General features: G+C 48.4%; 1 protein-coding gene across 1 annotated transcript in view; it reads left to right on the forward strand.

Annotated features, from left to right (window-relative positions):
* The window catches only part of LOC111849400 (plexin-A2-like), a 111685-nt gene that overhangs the window by 60584 nt on the left and 34233 nt on the right, over positions 1-16868 (forward strand). The window contains exons 6-12 of the mRNA XM_072715118.1: positions 1244-1367; positions 5818-5971; positions 8779-8875; positions 10424-10538; positions 11271-11471; positions 12123-12219; positions 13121-13317. Of these exons, the coding sequence (XP_072571219.1) occupies positions 1244-1367; positions 5818-5971; positions 8779-8875; positions 10424-10538; positions 11271-11471; positions 12123-12219; positions 13121-13317 (985 nt within the window). The remainder of the gene's footprint in view (positions 1-1243; positions 1368-5817; positions 5972-8778; positions 8876-10423; positions 10539-11270; positions 11472-12122; positions 12220-13120; positions 13318-16868) is intronic.

The following is a 16868-nucleotide window of genomic DNA, read 5'->3' on the forward strand; positions in this document are numbered from 1 at the left end:
ATAAAATGATTTGGCAGTTCTAGTATGTAGTGTGACTGTAATTGTGTTCTCATCCCATGAAAATATATATATTTTATGTACCTAGCATATTCACTGTGTGGTTTTGAGGAAAGTGTCTAATGGTATCACATCAGAGTTTTTATATGCAGTGTAGAATAACCTAGATCTGAAATCCAGGTTATTCAATGCCAAGATGTTCCAGGTATCCATCATTCCCATCACTTTCTGCCAGACCCATTTCTGTTTCCAGTGAGATCCTGACCTTGATCAGGCGTGAAGGTTTCTCGTGATAAAGATCCTGGTCAGATTCTGAGTGGTTCAGTGCACCTACATCTTCTGTGTGCAAGTCAAGAGCTACAGTGTTTCCTGGCTCATCATTCAGGAGTTGATTTATCAGGCCACGGTGACATGTCCACGGACACCCCCTCACTAGTACTCATCAAGCATGTCCCTGCGCTTGGAGAAGGTTGAGGCAGAGGACGGGTCAGAACCAAAGAGCAGCCATTGTTTGGGAATGGAGCAGCACACGACGGGTTTGGAACAGAGCGAGTTGCTCGGCACTCTGAGTTTCAGATAATGGCAGCTTAAGAGGAAAATTGGAAAAAAAAACAATCAGGCTGAGATAATGGCCGTCTGGAGGAACCATGGCAACAATATAAAGTTGTCGAGTGCTTATATAATTGGTCCCCCCCTCTCCCACCCATTTGTTTCCCAAGGGTTTTCTTTCTAATTACAGGTGTCTTAGTGTCGTGACTTTTCTAAAAGAAGTTAACCGTTCCTGCTTGATACTATCCAAGAGCCATCTTCACAACTCAGCGCTTTGTCACAGATTAGATTGCATCCCCCCAAACTATCACATGCTTGACGATGTGATTGCCAGAGTCTTAAATTCAGAAGCAAACGCATTCCTACTGGGAGTGATTGGGAGTGTGTTGGCGAGGTTCTATTAAACAGGCATCTGGAGGGACGGCCGTGGGTTCTACACATTCTGTCTCCATGCCGGTGGTCATCAGAACAGCGCATGGCATCACAACCCTACAGCTTTATCCAAACCCCGGATTAGGTCACAGTGAAAATGCTGCATTTACAGTACCGGAACATAGCAGAGAAATAGTGCTTAAATTTCCTGCCACTAAGCGAATATTTAAAATATGCAAATTGTATGTGTCACACAAGACCCATCTATTTTCTGTGAGCATATCTGGACAGCTGTGCGTCTCTCCCCCCACATCCCACACAACAGGTGTTCAAGGAAGGAGGCGTGTCCACGAGCGGAGGAGCCCCGGCGCTTCGCCTCCACCCTCGGCCAGTGCGTGACGGCGAGCGTGCGTCCTGACAGCATCGCCGTGTCCGAGCCCAGCATCCCAGTGAGTCCCAGTCAGTTAGCATGAATCAGCAAACTGCACCAGCATCTTTTTATTAATGTTTATTATTATTTGTTAGTTTACTATTATTATTATTACTGTTATTATTGTCGTTGTTGTTGTTATCTCTTAATATTATTATTATTAACAGCTTAACCAGTGTGGACATATATATTAAGTTGGTGTTTTTAATACTATCTTTTAACTCCAGTAGTAATTAGCAATGATGAGAAACGATCCGACATTGAGATCCACCTTCTGACCGGCTTTGACCAGGCTCGTTAACTCCGCCCATTTCCATAGGCCCGACCCAGCCAATGGGAGTACCAGGAGATTCCCCGGTGGCCTGGCCCGCCATTCAGGGCAGACCTGTAAATAATCGGACAATGAAACAAGCTAGATGTTGTAGTGGCAAACGTGTAGGTGGATCGGTCCCTCGCTATACCTCTCAGTTCCTGGTATAATGTGGCCGTCATGATCCCGCATCCCTGTGAGACCCACGCATCCATATCGTACTGACATAAACATCATGTATAAATACATTAATGACTGATCAAATACTTACACTGAAAAAAATAGTACAGTTGCCATGACATCAACGGCAACGCAGAAACACTTTTGGCACCTGGTCCGTTATCGGTTTTAACGGCCATACATTAAGTCCTGTTATGGACTTTGGTGACGCACCTGTCAAACAGATGATGCTGCGAAAACAAATTTTATTGATGAGCAACACAGGGCCTGATTCACCACGCAAAACGTGTGCTCCACATTAGTGGGTGAACCACCCTCCCTCTGCCCACCATCCATCCGTCCATCCGACCATCCATCTATCTATCTATCCATCTATCCATCTATCTATCTAGTTTGCTTGTTTATTTATTTTTTTATTTTGGGTGATATATTACAGGATTGTCCCACACTGAAAAATTAAAAACAAAAAGCTATGTCTTGTTTTGAAACAACAGTGTTTAATACCACCCACCCACTCCACAAATCACATCATCATCCACTCCCCCCCGCCTCGATGAAAACGTTAAAATATTTGCCCCTTATTTTTATTGAGGTGTAAGATTGTGTTAGATAGTTTCTGTGGGTTTGTGAGTGCAGTGCATGTGTGCACAACAAACTCTGCATGGCTGTACAGTTGGGATTCCTGGCCTCCGCAAGCCTCCCAGTCTGGCCCTGTATCTCGTGCTGGGAATGCTGGTGGCGACAGAGTGTCAGAACCTCACCTGAAATGCATGCCATGTCACCTCATGACCAGTATCACCAGCCAAACTCAAGCCAGTTTCACAAACACAAGTGACCTTATGATGATGACAGCTGTCTTTACACAGTTGTTGTTTCAAACCACAGTCTGATGGCCTTTCTGAGACCAGATCCAGTGAGGGGCGGTTGGATTATTTCAGATGTGCAATTACATTAAATTCAGGCCAGTTCACTGGTAATGAGTCAAATTAATGACAGGATCCAGGATAATGGACAATTCCACTTTTGTCAGAATGATGACTGACCACTCTCCCTTCCCACACCCTCCCCAGTCCTCACCCTCCCTGTCCTCACCCACACCCTCCCCTAACCCTAACCATCTCCCCACTATTACCCACACCCATCCTTAACCTTAGCTTGACCCCACATTTTCCTTCAGAGGTCTAACAGCTTACCCCCCCCCCCCCCCCCATACCCCCTCATGGGACTCAGGCAAGCAGTCCATGGCTCATAGTGCTGGGGCCATTATTAGCCGAAATGTTCTGGACAAACAGGTTCCCTGTCCGTGTGTTACTTTATTGCCGTGAAGTCGATGAGCTGCCCTCCCCCGTCCACCGAGGGCTCGTCTCCACGCCCCGATACCGCCACTTGTCCTGCTGGTCCCTGTTCGCTCTCAAAATGTCAGGAAGTGATCTGCGTGCCTCCTTCAAACGACCCTCTCGGTCTGTTACGCTCGTTCCGTAATGAGCTGCGACACAGGGCTGCCCCTCAGAGGACCACCTGTGCCCAATCCGGGTCTCCTTCCCCAGTTTGGCCTCGTTTGTCATTGATGCTTCTTTGTATGTGGGCCCCGATTCTGATGCTCCTGGGGGAGGGGGTGGGGGGGTCCAGCACATTTTTATGATCTCGGGGGAGTAGCTGCTGTTGAACTCCTTCTTACCCAACACAGAAATCAACTGCTGTTTATCTATACTTCCCAGCATTCCTTGGGGCAAGACTATTATATGGAGCACGTTCTACCCAGTATGCTTCTCTTTCCTTGCTGCCTTCAAACAACAATTATTCTTACGCGTGTGTGATGAAGTGTCACTGTAAATTATTTGTGCTGTTGACTGTCGGTTTTTTTGTGCGTTGGTGTGTATGGGTGTGTGTGCAGGTGGTGTGTGACTCCGTGGATTAGGGATCTATACCCATGTTTTGAAGGTTGTGGTTTTAAATCCTGTTTCCAGCAGATAGATCATAACATCATTGGTACCATAAGGAAGGTTTCATCACTGCTCCAAGTGAACTGATCCTTCTCTCTGACTCCAAATTTTCATCACTTGCTGTTGCTTTGGACAAAAACATCCATTAAGAACGTGAAATTTAAATCTGACGCTATAGGTGTCCAAAACTTTCACACTGCCAGAACTTTTTTCTGTAATCAGGTCCCTTTCTGTGTTCACACCGCAGGAACTCAGCCCGATTGTAGTTCCTCGGAGGCAGTTCCAGAACCCTTTTTTGGTACCTACTCCAGACTAGGTACTTTGTGTTTGAACACAAACTGCTGGAGAAGCGCTTACAGCAATAGCTTGCCGATTGCTTAACCAGAAGCACTAACACGGAAGTTACGCGGAAGTGCAGAAAAACGGAATGTAGCAAATTAAGAATTGAGCAGATGTAACCATTTTTGTACCTGAATTACATTTAATGCATCAATTAATACATTTTTTGCTTGCATCCCCATATTTATGCATCAGAAAATCTGATCGCTAACCAATATACTTTTGTCTAATATTTGCAGGTGCCAACTTGCCAGCTCTAATTGATGAAAGATCGATCTGCTGGCCAGATTGAATAAGAATCATGTAATAATAATAATAATAATAATTGATATTGTCACACATCATATAAGTAAAATATAAATAAAAGGCAGCATCCCATTTTGATCACGATCGATTCCCCAAATAACTAACAAATATCTAACAAAACAGCTTATTTATCCATTGTTTTAGTATAGAGGTGTAGTTTTGTATGAAATTATGTATGAAGTTTAACCTGCAAATTTTTTGCATTTCCCTTGCTTATTAAGCATAGCAAGTTTCGGGGTGAGAGAGCCCAAGGACTTGTAAATCAGGACCAGGTTCCAGAATTTTGGTGTGAAAGCGCCTTATGTGTGTAGTTTTACACCAGTGTGTACTAGTTGGCTGGTTTGTGACATGCACAAGTCGATTCGCCCGATGGTCACCTGGACTCCGTCACCGACCGCTTGTCAAAAAATTAAAAATCTCCATCGGCCAATCAGCTGATGCATCTGTGTGTGGAACTTGTGATCACTGGACTTGGGCTGTTTCTCTGGCACTAGTACCAGTGAGCTGAAGTAGACTGAGGTGTTCGCGTGACAATGCATTGTGGGTCTAGACATACCTCCTCCTTCCATGAAACGGACAAACCTGGTACCACAAGGGGGTCACCCTGCAAATGCCACATCCCACTGGATGGGGATCACCATGACAACAGAGCCCTGCCAAGAGGAAATAGGCGGCGGAGAGCACAGATTTAATTAAGCGACCTTTGTCGGAGTGCCGAGAGTAGCATCACGGAATGCGTGGATTCGTTACGGAAAACCAGCGTCCCGCTGCAGGCGAGCCTAAAATGAAATCCTCCAGTTCGCTAACAAGGTGGTACAAAATATTAGCAGATAGTGTAGCATGCTAGCAGAGTGCTGGTGTGTGCATGCATGCACATATGTGTGTCCGCTCGCTCGCCTGTATACGGCGTCAACACGCAGCCGCTGTGAATATTTAATGACCCTCGTTCGGTGCACCAGTCGCGCTCCTCCTAGTGCCGTCACAGTGGCAGCTGAGATCTCGCTCCCTAAACGTGGCACCATGCAAGTCTGCCGAGGCAGCAGGAGAATTAAATGGTATCAGTCTTGCTCGGGCAGCTAACAAAAGATCGGATCCGTGAGGTTGCAGTGTTAAGTTATACTTTATAATGGAAATTTTAATGGAAGCACCAGCAAAGATTAGCATTTCTTTGCCGTATTCGAATGGGACATAGTTTTCTAGGAAGGTGCTCCACCGGGGCTCTATTTTGCCAATAAATTTTGAAAATGAATGCAACACATTCCTGCTCCACATGAATGATAAATGGGCATTTGTCTAGTATGATGTACATGTAGCAATAAGACTGGCTGGGACAAAGACCTTCCTTTGATGGGGTGGAAGGAGAATACTGACCAGAACCATCTCTCCCGCAGCTCCTGGTGAAAGTTAGTGGAGTCCCGGACCTCTCCGCAGGGGTTACTTGCTCTTTCGGGAACCTGACAGAGGCCCGAGGTCAGGTGAGCGGGGATCTGATCACCTGCATGTCCCCAGGAGCTCAGGATATTCCGGTCATTCCCAAAGACCAAGGTGAGCCCAGGGATCAAATCCTACAAGGTCCTTATAATGTTTTCTCACTTTGTGTATGTGTGTGTTGGGGGCGGGGGGTGTTGGTGTGTGAGGTGGGGGGAGGATAATTACATAATATCTCTTCAGCAACCAGATAAACTGATGTGTACATGCAGGAAATTTATCTGTGGCAACCTGCAGAAATGCCAACCAGTTTAATCTGGGTGCCTTTTTTGAAAAGCATAGGGTGACCCGTTTTCGAACAGCAAAAAGTGCTGTTATTATTAACGCGTCATTTATCTGACTAAGGGACGTGCCCTGTTAAAACCTGCCAAATTGTTCGTTTATGAGCATTTTGTTTAATTGATGACACGCAGCTCAGGTGCGAGTTTGCTGCTTGCCGCCATCGCTGTCAGGAAGTGGCCCGTTTCAATATGCATGAACGGGGTCTAATTGCAGATTACAAAACATCATTTACCGCCAGCTTGACTTTCATAAGAGCGTGGTTGTTTATTCCATTTTGGGTAGCGACCCCCCCCCCCCCCCAAGATTATTTATAGCCTCCAGAATCCGCACGCTGTTCATGCTGACCTGCCATTCTCACTGGGCTAAAGTGTTACATTTGTTTTGCGAAACCTCTAACCTCTCCTCGAAAGCGCTAACGATTCAGAAAACTGTTAGCTTGTTGCGCAGAGTCCCTGACCCAGTCTATAGTGTTCTAACGCCCGCTACATACACGTTTGTGATTGGCCAAAGGCCATTTACACACACGAAAGGCCTGGAACATCACTTAAGGTGTCTCACATCAAGTTATATAGGTGTATTGGTCCACCAGGCCAGAAATTTAAACCGGCAAACTTTTTAGAGAATGAGTAGTGCTTATATCTTTCGTTAAAAGCAGCAAAGTGACAAGTGTGAGTGGCAGGGAAACACAGTCACGGTTATTTTAGTGATATAAAGATAGAATTTTTCACCATAGCCCCCGCCCCACCCTGTACCAGAAGCGGATGATTCTGAAGCTGCCATTTCATGCCGTTCTCGGGACGCCCTACCTGCCAGTCGCATGGTTACACTCCGCTTTCCAGATGATACAAACAAACTCTTGGCAGAGAAAATCTGGCAACAGATGCCGTTTAATGTTTTATTGCAGCGATAAGACTGTAGATATTTTTCCTCAATAACTCAAGGTGGGCGTCCCATTTTCCCACACAACGTGGGAGTTTGCTGGAAAATTTCTTCAATAAATGCAGTTTCTGGTTCTAATGGCATTTTTTTCTCATTTTGCACCTACATGCTATCACAGGCTGGGATATTTCCAGACATCTTTTGCAATCTGAGGATTAACAGAGTTTTTCAGTGGCACGTTAGCATTAGCATTGGGGTGTCACCAGAGGGAACAGTTTCCCCCCCCCGCCTCCGGCCGGTGTAGACCGGCCTGGTTGCCGGGTGACAGATTCAGGAACCTGCTCTATAGGGACTTCAGAAATTTTCTAACAACCGCTCTCAGCTGATCTAATTAAGCTCCCATTTCAATCGGGTCATTTTGATAGTAAAAAAAAAAAACATTAAATAAAACATTGCTGTGGCCTGCTAATCCTTGAATCTAGGCTGTGAAACGAGAGGGACGGCTGACCCCGACCCCGGGTCGGAGACGTAGTCTGTTACACATCTGCTCCACTCACAAGCACCTTGCGCAGATCAACAAGTCAGTCTGTCTGTCCAGCGTGTTTTGCCGCTTGGTCAGTATATTACCCTCGGCTCTAACCTGTCATTTCACTGGCTGAGCAGTGGAAGGGCAGTGCCCGTCCGCGGGTCACCTTTCGCGTCCTTAGTATGGAGGCCACCTGCCGTACTGCGGCATCTCCCACTGAAAATCGGCTGCTTGTCCTTGTCACAGGTGGACTCACTCGCTCACACCCGGCTTCCCTTCAGTCCACGTGAAAGGAAGCATTAATCAGTGCGGAGACATGAGGCAAAGCCACCCCCCCCCCCCTCCCCGGTGAATGGAAAAATGTCCTTTTCAAGAGTCTCGCTGCCTTCCCAGCTCCTACCTCCCTGTCTGTGTCTCCGCACTTGAGGGAAAAAAAAAAAGACTCCAACTCCAATGCAGTCAGGTGGCAGTGACGGCCACAGAGAGCCCATAGCCTAGAGACAAGTGAAACAGTGAAAAGCGATGAGACAGAAAGCTCCCCAAGCCCACGACATGGGCCTCAGTGCCGTATGTCCTGTGTAAGAGTACCATGACCCGATGAACAGGAGATTTAGAGTCATTTTCCATCACTGATTATTTTGGGGCTCTATGAAAGTGTATAATTTTGGGCCCTCAACCCAGATCAATCCAATAAGGTTTAAAAATTGTAGGGGCCCTGTTAGTCAGAGGCTCTTGGAATTGCTCTAACGGTCCCCCCCCCCCCCCCCTTTACGGCGCCTCAGCCTCAATGCCTTTGACCTTAACTTAGTGTCACATGATGGTCATCATCCAGTCAGAAATTAGTAGTGATTTCCAGAAGATCTCCTCCCAAAAAGTAGCAGCTCCTAGTACTGAAAAAACTGTACATTTAGGACTGTCTATCTATTGTGAGTGATATTTTTTGGGGAAGAGAATGGTGCATCTCCTGTGCTTTCTGCTATCTTTGTCGTTGTGTCGAGCTTCTCCTAGGCTGACTCTTCATGCAGATGGTCGCTGACACACATAGACTCAAGCACAGCCACTCAGAGTGCTGTGGGCGGGCGACAGTCCTGCGGGCCCCACAGGGGGGAAATACGGCAAGCTGTATGGACATTGGTGTCAGGTGTCCTGTCCCCCCCCTTCCCTCTCTCCGCCCCAGACTGGTTCAGCGTGGAACTGCGGCTGACCTCCATGGAAACGGGACAGATGCTGACGAGCACCGAGATCAAGTTCTACAACTGCAGCGTGCACCAGCTGTGAGTGACCCCTTCGAACAGGCAGTCCGCAGATCACAGAAGGCCAAGAGACACAGATCCGACCACACTAGCAGATCTTCAGCTCAGACAGAACCCGCAGATCTCAGACTAGACCAGCTAAATAAACATACCGTACGTAGGTCAGACCAGACCAACAGATCTTGCTAGCCTAGTTTGTGATGCACGATCAGCTAAAATAACAGGATACAGATATCCTGGTCCTTTGATTTGTAGATTACAGAAAAAAACATGACACTTGAGTTAGTTAACAAGGCACAATCATGCAGTGATGATGACAGCCCACACCAAAACACACCCACTGTACAGTGAGAATGCCTGGCTTCTCTGTGGACCCTACGAACAGTGCAGCATTGATTACAGCCAGCTGATGCAACAAAACCTAAGACCAATATAAACCTGTAATTAGACTATTTTTGTTTACCCTTTTTGACCGAGTTCCAGCCCCCTTAATTATGATACAGGACATGTGGAGGCCAGCAACAGAGACTGCTAAGTAACAGCGGTAGCTATGAGTCTATGAGAGCAGGAAGCAATGCAATGGCCACAACAAACATCAAATTAAAGGGACAGCAGTAACCAGGACACGTGGGTCACTGGGTTGTGTATTTAATATACTGCAAGATTCTGCTGTTTGTTTCCCATAGTGAAGTTCATGTCCAGCTCCTAATGCAATAAAGGAATGAAGGAATGACCGTGGGTATCTGCTTCTTCTGTCTTCTTCTTGGTGGTTCCGTAAGGCCTCCCTCCATGCACAGTGACCATGCAGCTTAGACTGAAACAGCCCCGTACGGCCCTAACAAGCCGGATTTTTGCCTGGAATTCTCAAAGATTTTCCGAGCGATTGGACGTCCTAGTGATGAGCGTCTGAAGCTCATCGCCTCTGTCGGAGGAGGCATCGCCGTAGTTACCTGCCATTTTAGGCATTCCTGTCACCTTCTGTTTGTAGCGATTCGCGATTCGATTCAAACAGCCGGCTGCTCCCCGCATTTCCAAAAACACCTCTCCTTCTGTTCTCTTTAACATCCCTCTCCAGCTTCCCAGCGCGATGAAGGACTTCGATCCGCGAGCGGCTCCGCCGTTGAGTCATTGTGTTTCTCGCCGAATGCGGGGCCCAACTCTGGAGAGTTGGAAGGCACTTTCTAACTCGCACGCCGTGTTCTTTCATGTCCGCATCCTCTTCTGTCTCCCCTCATTCGCGGCTCTCGAGCTGGTTGACCTCTCCCTCGCACTCGCCACCCACACATAAACACAACTGCGCAGAAATCCACGGTCATTCTCCTCAGCAAGTACAGACACACATTCGTGAGCTGTTTCCCTATTGCGGCAGGCTTGCGACACCCAGAGACAGATGGTGGGGGGCAAGGGGGGGGGGGGTGTTCGGACAGCCACCTGCATCAATTACATGCAACGGCACTCGGCAGAAATCCAGCCCAGCCACATGCAATGGCTCTCCCATTACAGTGTATCTCCAGGCAAAGTTAACCTCCATGATCCATGATGACTACATCTACGTGTCCCATCTTCTAGGTGTATCTCCTGCGTAAGAAGCTCTTTCCGCTGCCACTGGTGCAAGTACCGCAACCTCTGTACCCATGATCCGAGCAGCTGCTCTTTCCAGGAGGGACGTGTCAACTCCTCTAAGGTAGCGTGGGCTATCCTATGCTAATATAAACCACTCTGATATATGCTACGCTAACCTGTGTTCTGCTACACCAGGCTAAACTGCACCAAGTTATGCTACGTCAAGCCGTCGTGTCGTTAGCCTTCCAGCATTAGCAAGGTAATACAGTTAAATGCGTATATAAGAATCATACACTCAGATAGTGAGTGGTTTGTGTTTGCGGCTCTTTACTTACTGAACAAAAAAAATAAATTACATTTACGATGTTCAGTCATAATTATCAGTAAAGAAAATTTACCAACTAGCATTGTCGTGGTTAGCTCTGCCTGGGGGGGAAATTCAGAAACCAGACTACACACATTCGCATTTAATGCTACCGACTATGGTAATGAATATAAGGAGTTCCTAGTTATCCAGGTAATATACAGACCCCTCCCTACGTATCCTAAAGTCTGAGACTTGCCTTGACTTTAGATTTTCTTTGTTTGGCTTTTTTTGTAAGCTTGTGCAGGGTAGATTTCTTTGATGGCTGAGATCGCTAATTTATTTGCTGTGAATCAGACATTGAAGGGCAGCGTAGATTTGCTGAAACTGTGGATCAGGCTTTGGGGACTGGATCATGTGCTGGCAAATTTGTTTCCTCACTGGCTGTGAGCGGATAAGTATAACATTCCTTCCTGGATGACGGTCTTTAGTGACGGTGTGTGCTGTGTATGTTCCCACGGTGACCGGTCCTTGTGCCCCCCCCCCCAGGCGTGCCCTCAGGTGGTACGGTCCGGAGAGCTGCTGATTCCAGCCGGCGAGGTGCGACCCATCACGCTGCGGGCTCAGAACCTGCCGCAGCCTCAGTCGGGCCAGCGCGGGTATGAGTGCGTTCTCCAAATCCAGGGGGTGGCTCACCGCGTGCCCGCCCTACGCTTCAACAGCTCTAGCGTGCAGTGCCAGAACAGCTCGGTAAGGACCCTGCTCCCCTGGTAACAGTCTCACTCGCATGCCCTTACTATTCTTCTTTAGTTTCAGCTGTCAGTCAATAATTCAGCATGAGGGTCCTTTCCTGTGGAGCTGATTACACCATTTAGCCCACCTTAGCCCCTTCTGCCTGCCCTCTTAAGCCAATCAGAGTTTGGGATTGCTTAGAGTCCTTCATTTCCCTCCAAAAGTGGCAGATTCAGTCCCCCCCCCACTACTCCCCCCGCCACCAGTTTGCCCTGCTTTGATCACAAACTGGATAAATCTAGTCCCTCCTTTCTCCCGAGGTTGCCCAAGAGAGACACGCTGTGATGGCAGCGCTGGGTCATTATTCATTATTCAGTAGGTCACCCCCCCCCCCACCCTTCTCCCCCCACTTCATCCAGATTCAGGGAGTTTAATTACCACAGGTTACCCTTTTGGAAGTGCTGGTAAGATTACACGCTATTGACATTAAAGCTGCATCAATACACCCCTGTGGCACGACTGCGCGATGGCACATTAGTCACCACCCGCGGTGATCCCCGATAATATCCAATTGCACACCTGGCACCGTGCACTGGCACAGATGGGCACACGGGGCCCCCGGATAGCAGCCCAATCCGTGAAGCCTCCGCCATCTCTGCCTCCCCGCAGTACACCTACGAGGGCATGAAAATCGGCGACCTGCTGGTGGACTTCTCCGTGGTGTGGAACGGCAACTTCGTAATCGACAACCCCGAGAACATCAGAGGTACGGCCCAGTCCACCTGTTCCCACAGCGCTTCGCCCTCACAATCACGTGTTTTATAAACACTGCATTCAGGAGGCGAAGCGCTGAAAATGGAGGCTATTTATTATAGAGGAAAATGGTTTTGAATTTATTTGGTGAGAAAGTGGCCACAGGAACGCAGTCGTCCATGTGAAGCATGGGTTCTGGAAGCCAACTGGAGAAGGTGCCAGTGTTCTTCATACAGTTGACTCCAGTAACCTATAAAACTGGTCCTGAAGAACCTGAATCTGTGACGGCAGCATTTTCCCTTTAAGGTCTTCACTGAGTTTGGTGTTTTTAAAGTCAGTCCAGGTGTTGATCGGGTGCCGATTGAAATATTTTCAAAAACTTTACACTCTGTCCATCTGATGGACAAGGACTGTGGACTGTGCTTTGCTGATCTACAGCATAGCACTGGAATGGCGTTGGATAGAAGGAAAGCATTTCCTCACAGTAATTAAATTACACTGCATCATGGTAACTTCAAGGTCAAGACTGGAAGAACCGACTTTGTAGTTATCTCTGAAGTCACATCTGAAGTCGTTGGAAGAGTGTTTTGTCCTCTTAGTGTGACATGAGCAATTGTAGTGCAAAAAAATAAAATAACATAGTAATGGTGAGTGGCATGAGGCTGCTATCTCAACCGAAACACTTAAAAGAAACAGAGGAAAAAATCTGTAGAGCAGCTGTTTAAAGACACGCAGGGGTGCTTTTGTTGTCATGGTGAAGATCAGCAGTGTTAGATGGGTATTTGGCATTAATACCCCCCCCCCCCCCCCCCCCTTTAGAAGTGTATTAATAATTTTAAAATCCGACCCTACTGGGAGTGGCTTATGTCTGTTTGGGTGTGTTCTAATGTTGCCCCTCCCCCTCCGTCCCACAGTGCACCTGTACAAGTGCACGGCGCAACGCTACAGCTGCGGGAAGTGCCTGAAGGTGGACAGGAAGTTCCAGTGCGGCTGGTGCAGTGGCGAGGGCCGCTGTACCCTGCGCCATCACTGCCCCGGGCCGCCTTATAGCAGCCGCTGGCTCGACCTGTCCGCCCGGAACGTCAAGTGCACCAACCCCCGCATCACTGAGGTCAGTGACGTCCCAGCAAGGAACACATACAGTACACTGCATGGCCACATCCCAGAATGCACCTCTACTCTACATTGAAAGTTTGTAGATCTAGGTTGCCTTTGAGTGATAGCATGGTAATATCTAAAGCATCTAACCTCCATCTCTGTAAATATTCTCCCTCCCATAATTAGTGCTGAGTTCTGTCCCTCTTTTCCAGTTTTTCTTCCTGCTCCAGTGTCTACTTCTGTCTCCTCTCAGTTGGGAATTTTTGTGTAATGATAAATGAGGAAGCAGCCATATCCCAGCATCCCTTGCATGGCCAAGGCCCCCTCGTGTTTATCACTAGGCAGCTCCCTGGGTCTCGGAGCGCCAAAATAAATCCCCACAGGAAGGGGCCATCATATTTATAATGGTCTTCTGGCAGCAAGCAGGAAGGAATTTTGAGGTGTTTAGTCCTATCCCCACGAGGCAGCAAAATGTAAAAACAGACATTATGGGGACATCCCTGCAAAGTCAGCCGGCTCTTTTTTTCCATGGTGTGGGAGGGAGTCTGTGCTGTTTGTAAGCATGTGCATGTCCCGCCTGAAGAAAATCACACCTGATCTATAGTTAGGACTCATTAGGCTCCAAGATTCAGGCTTTAAATCACAGTGGCAGCTCTGTGTTCACTTCGGGGATGCGTGTGTCTGCCTTTAGATAAACAGCGACAGAACATGAGGATGCAGTCGGCTGGCGATAAACACACAGGCTGAGCCAAACCTGCTGGCCTTCTAAACCGGCCCAGTTCTCCTCAGTTGTATGTTAAAATTCATCCACTGCACCAGGGCTGGCTCACTGCAGAATGTCGCTCAGATGAGGAGGTTTCTCTCTTTTTAATGAATTCAGTGTTATCTTTGTTATAAGACACAGTCAACTTGAGTCCTTCTGTCACATTGTTTATTGCAGAGCCCCACCCTACTCTGGAAAAAGAGACCAGTATTCCTCTAATGAGATAAATTCTATTTGTTTTTTTTTTCCATAGAAGGGTGAACAGCATTTATTAATGAAATCTGCAGAGATAATTATTTACGGCTTCCGCGGGCCTTAAGCTGATTTGTACGTGCTGCATCAGAATGAGTGTTTACAGCACCTGATGAATTTTTCATGCTTCCTTTAAGTCACATTCTGCTCCCCCCCCCCCCCCCCCCAAGTCACACAAAGAGGTGTGAAGAATAAAGACTATTAAACCTCTGAAAGGTGAGGAAATGACATCACTGGGGTGGAGCTGGATGGCGTGAGTGGAGTGGAGCGTAGGAGGACGGGTCCGCAAGGGCATTGGAAACAAGGATGGTGTAGATTTGGCAAGTTCCTGCTGTCTGCCTGCTAGTTTGTCTGTGGACGCCAGTAGGCTAGAAATGAAAGAATACAGTGTGGAAGGAACTGAACTTCCAGTGTGCCTGCAGAGGTGGGCGAGGCGTGTATGTGTGACTGGAGACGGCACCTAGATGTGTCTACAGATTTGCTTTGACAGCCAGATAGATGGAAGTTTGAACTTCCGTTACATTTTCTATGGTCATGAATATTTCTGCAGCTTGGGGTCCCTGACAGGTGTCCTCTGGCTGCTGGGACACACGAGACCTCGGAAGTAGAGGAGTGCTTCTTTTCTCAGGTCCCTCTCTACCTCCCCTGCTCCCTTTCTCAGGTCCCTCTCTACCTCCCCTGCTCCCTTTCTCAGGCCCCTCTCTACCTCCCCTGCTCCCTTTCTCAGGTCCCTCTCTACCTCCTCTGCTCCCTTTCTCAGGTCCCTCTCTACCTCCCCTGCTCCCTTTCTCAGGTCCCTCTCTACCTCCCCTGCTCCCTTTCTCAGTTCTCAGTCCTCATGTCAGGAGACACAACAGCTTTCATCACCCAGATGTTCAGTAGGCCTTGAGGGATCTTAGAGCTTCACCCAGAGTGTGTTCGGGTTTTCCAGTTGACCCAGTTCTTTCTATGACCACTAGGGGGTGCCTTTTACATATATCTTGAGCTGGGGGTGGGGGGGGGGCGTCTAGATGTCCTCACCTCAGAGAAAGCAGCATGTTACTGGGGAGCAGATCATCCAGCAGAAAAGCAGCCCATCCTATTATCAAGGCAACACTGCCTCCCCAACCCCATCCCCCCCCCCCCCCCCCGACCCCACCCCCATCCATCTGACTGCATCATGCACACAGCCAGGAGTGACAGTCAGCGTCTGCGCAAAGCTGCCAGCCACCAGCCAACACAGGGAAACGCGATTGCACAGAAGGGCACGCTGCCATTCCTCTCCGCGGTCAAGCTGGGCGTCCATATTGTACTTTATTAGCAAGTCGTGAGGATCGAGATGGCGCCCGCTGGATTTATTATCCCTGGGAACAGCGGGGATAATCAGCTGCTGACGGCTTTTTTTCAATGGGATGTGCTTCGCTCTGCCACGTACACGGCGTGTTTACAGGTGCCCGCGATGATGCAAGGCTTTTATAGCTCAGCCCATCTGCTACTCACTGACCTCTGATTGAGTCACTCGCTTTTGACAGCATCGGAAATGTCCACCATCTTGCATTTTCTTTCTCTCACTTTCTTTCCCCACCCGAACACCCCCCCCCCCCCCCCCCCGTTGTCCCCCCCCACCCCACCCCCACATACACACACTCACAATACCTCCATCAATCCAAAACTTGTCAGTCCAATGCTGCTGAGCCAACATGATAAATGATGGGGAAGCAGAGCCACGAATATAGAATGTGTGTGTGGGGGGGGGCACAGAGATACAAATCAGCCCCCTGATGCTAATGAGTGGTCAGTGTGTGGGGAGCCCCCGGAGGAAAATATGAGAGAGACGGCTTGGCCCAGAGTAACCACAGACACATTTGCTGTGCTACTGCATGCATGTCCATTAACAAAACAGAGCTGAAGTGAACCAGCTGTGGTGCAAAGCTAATTCGATATTGAGCAACACTCCCAGATTTGGGAAGGAAAAAGAAACGTCGATGCGTTTTCTATAATTCAGCAAAGAAAAGAGTATGGCGCTGGCGTGTGGCAGTGACGGGAAGAGAGACCAGCCAGCCAGAGAGCCAGTCAGAGAACAGCGTCACTGAGCGTCCTTGAGTGACCCCAGTCAGAGAACAGCGTAACTGAGCGTCCTTGAGTGACCCCAGTCAGAGAACAGCGTAACTGAGCGTCCTTGAGTGACCCCAGTCAGAGAACAGCGTAACTGAGCGTCCTTGAGTGACCCCAGTCATAGAACAGCGTAACTGAGCGTCCTTGAGTGACCCCAGTCAGAGAACAGCGTAACTGAGCGTCCTTGAGTGACCCCAGTCAGACAACAGCGTAACTGAGCGTCCTTGAGTGACCCCAGTCAGAGAACAGCGTAACTGAGCGTCCTTGAGTGACTCCAGTCAGAGAACAGCGTAACTGAGCGTCCTTCAGTGACCCCAGTCAGAGAACAGCGTAACTGAGCGTCCTTGAGTGACTCCAGTCAGAGAACAGCGTAACTGAGCGTCCTTCAGTGACCCCAGTCAGAGAACAGCGTAACTGAGCGTCCTTGAGTGACCCCAGTCAGAGAACAGCGTAAC

Source organism: Paramormyrops kingsleyae, chromosome 8 (assembly GCF_048594095.1).
Source record: "Paramormyrops kingsleyae isolate MSU_618 chromosome 8, PKINGS_0.4, whole genome shotgun sequence".
NCBI classification, from domain to species: domain Eukaryota; kingdom Metazoa; phylum Chordata; class Actinopteri; order Osteoglossiformes; family Mormyridae; genus Paramormyrops; species Paramormyrops kingsleyae.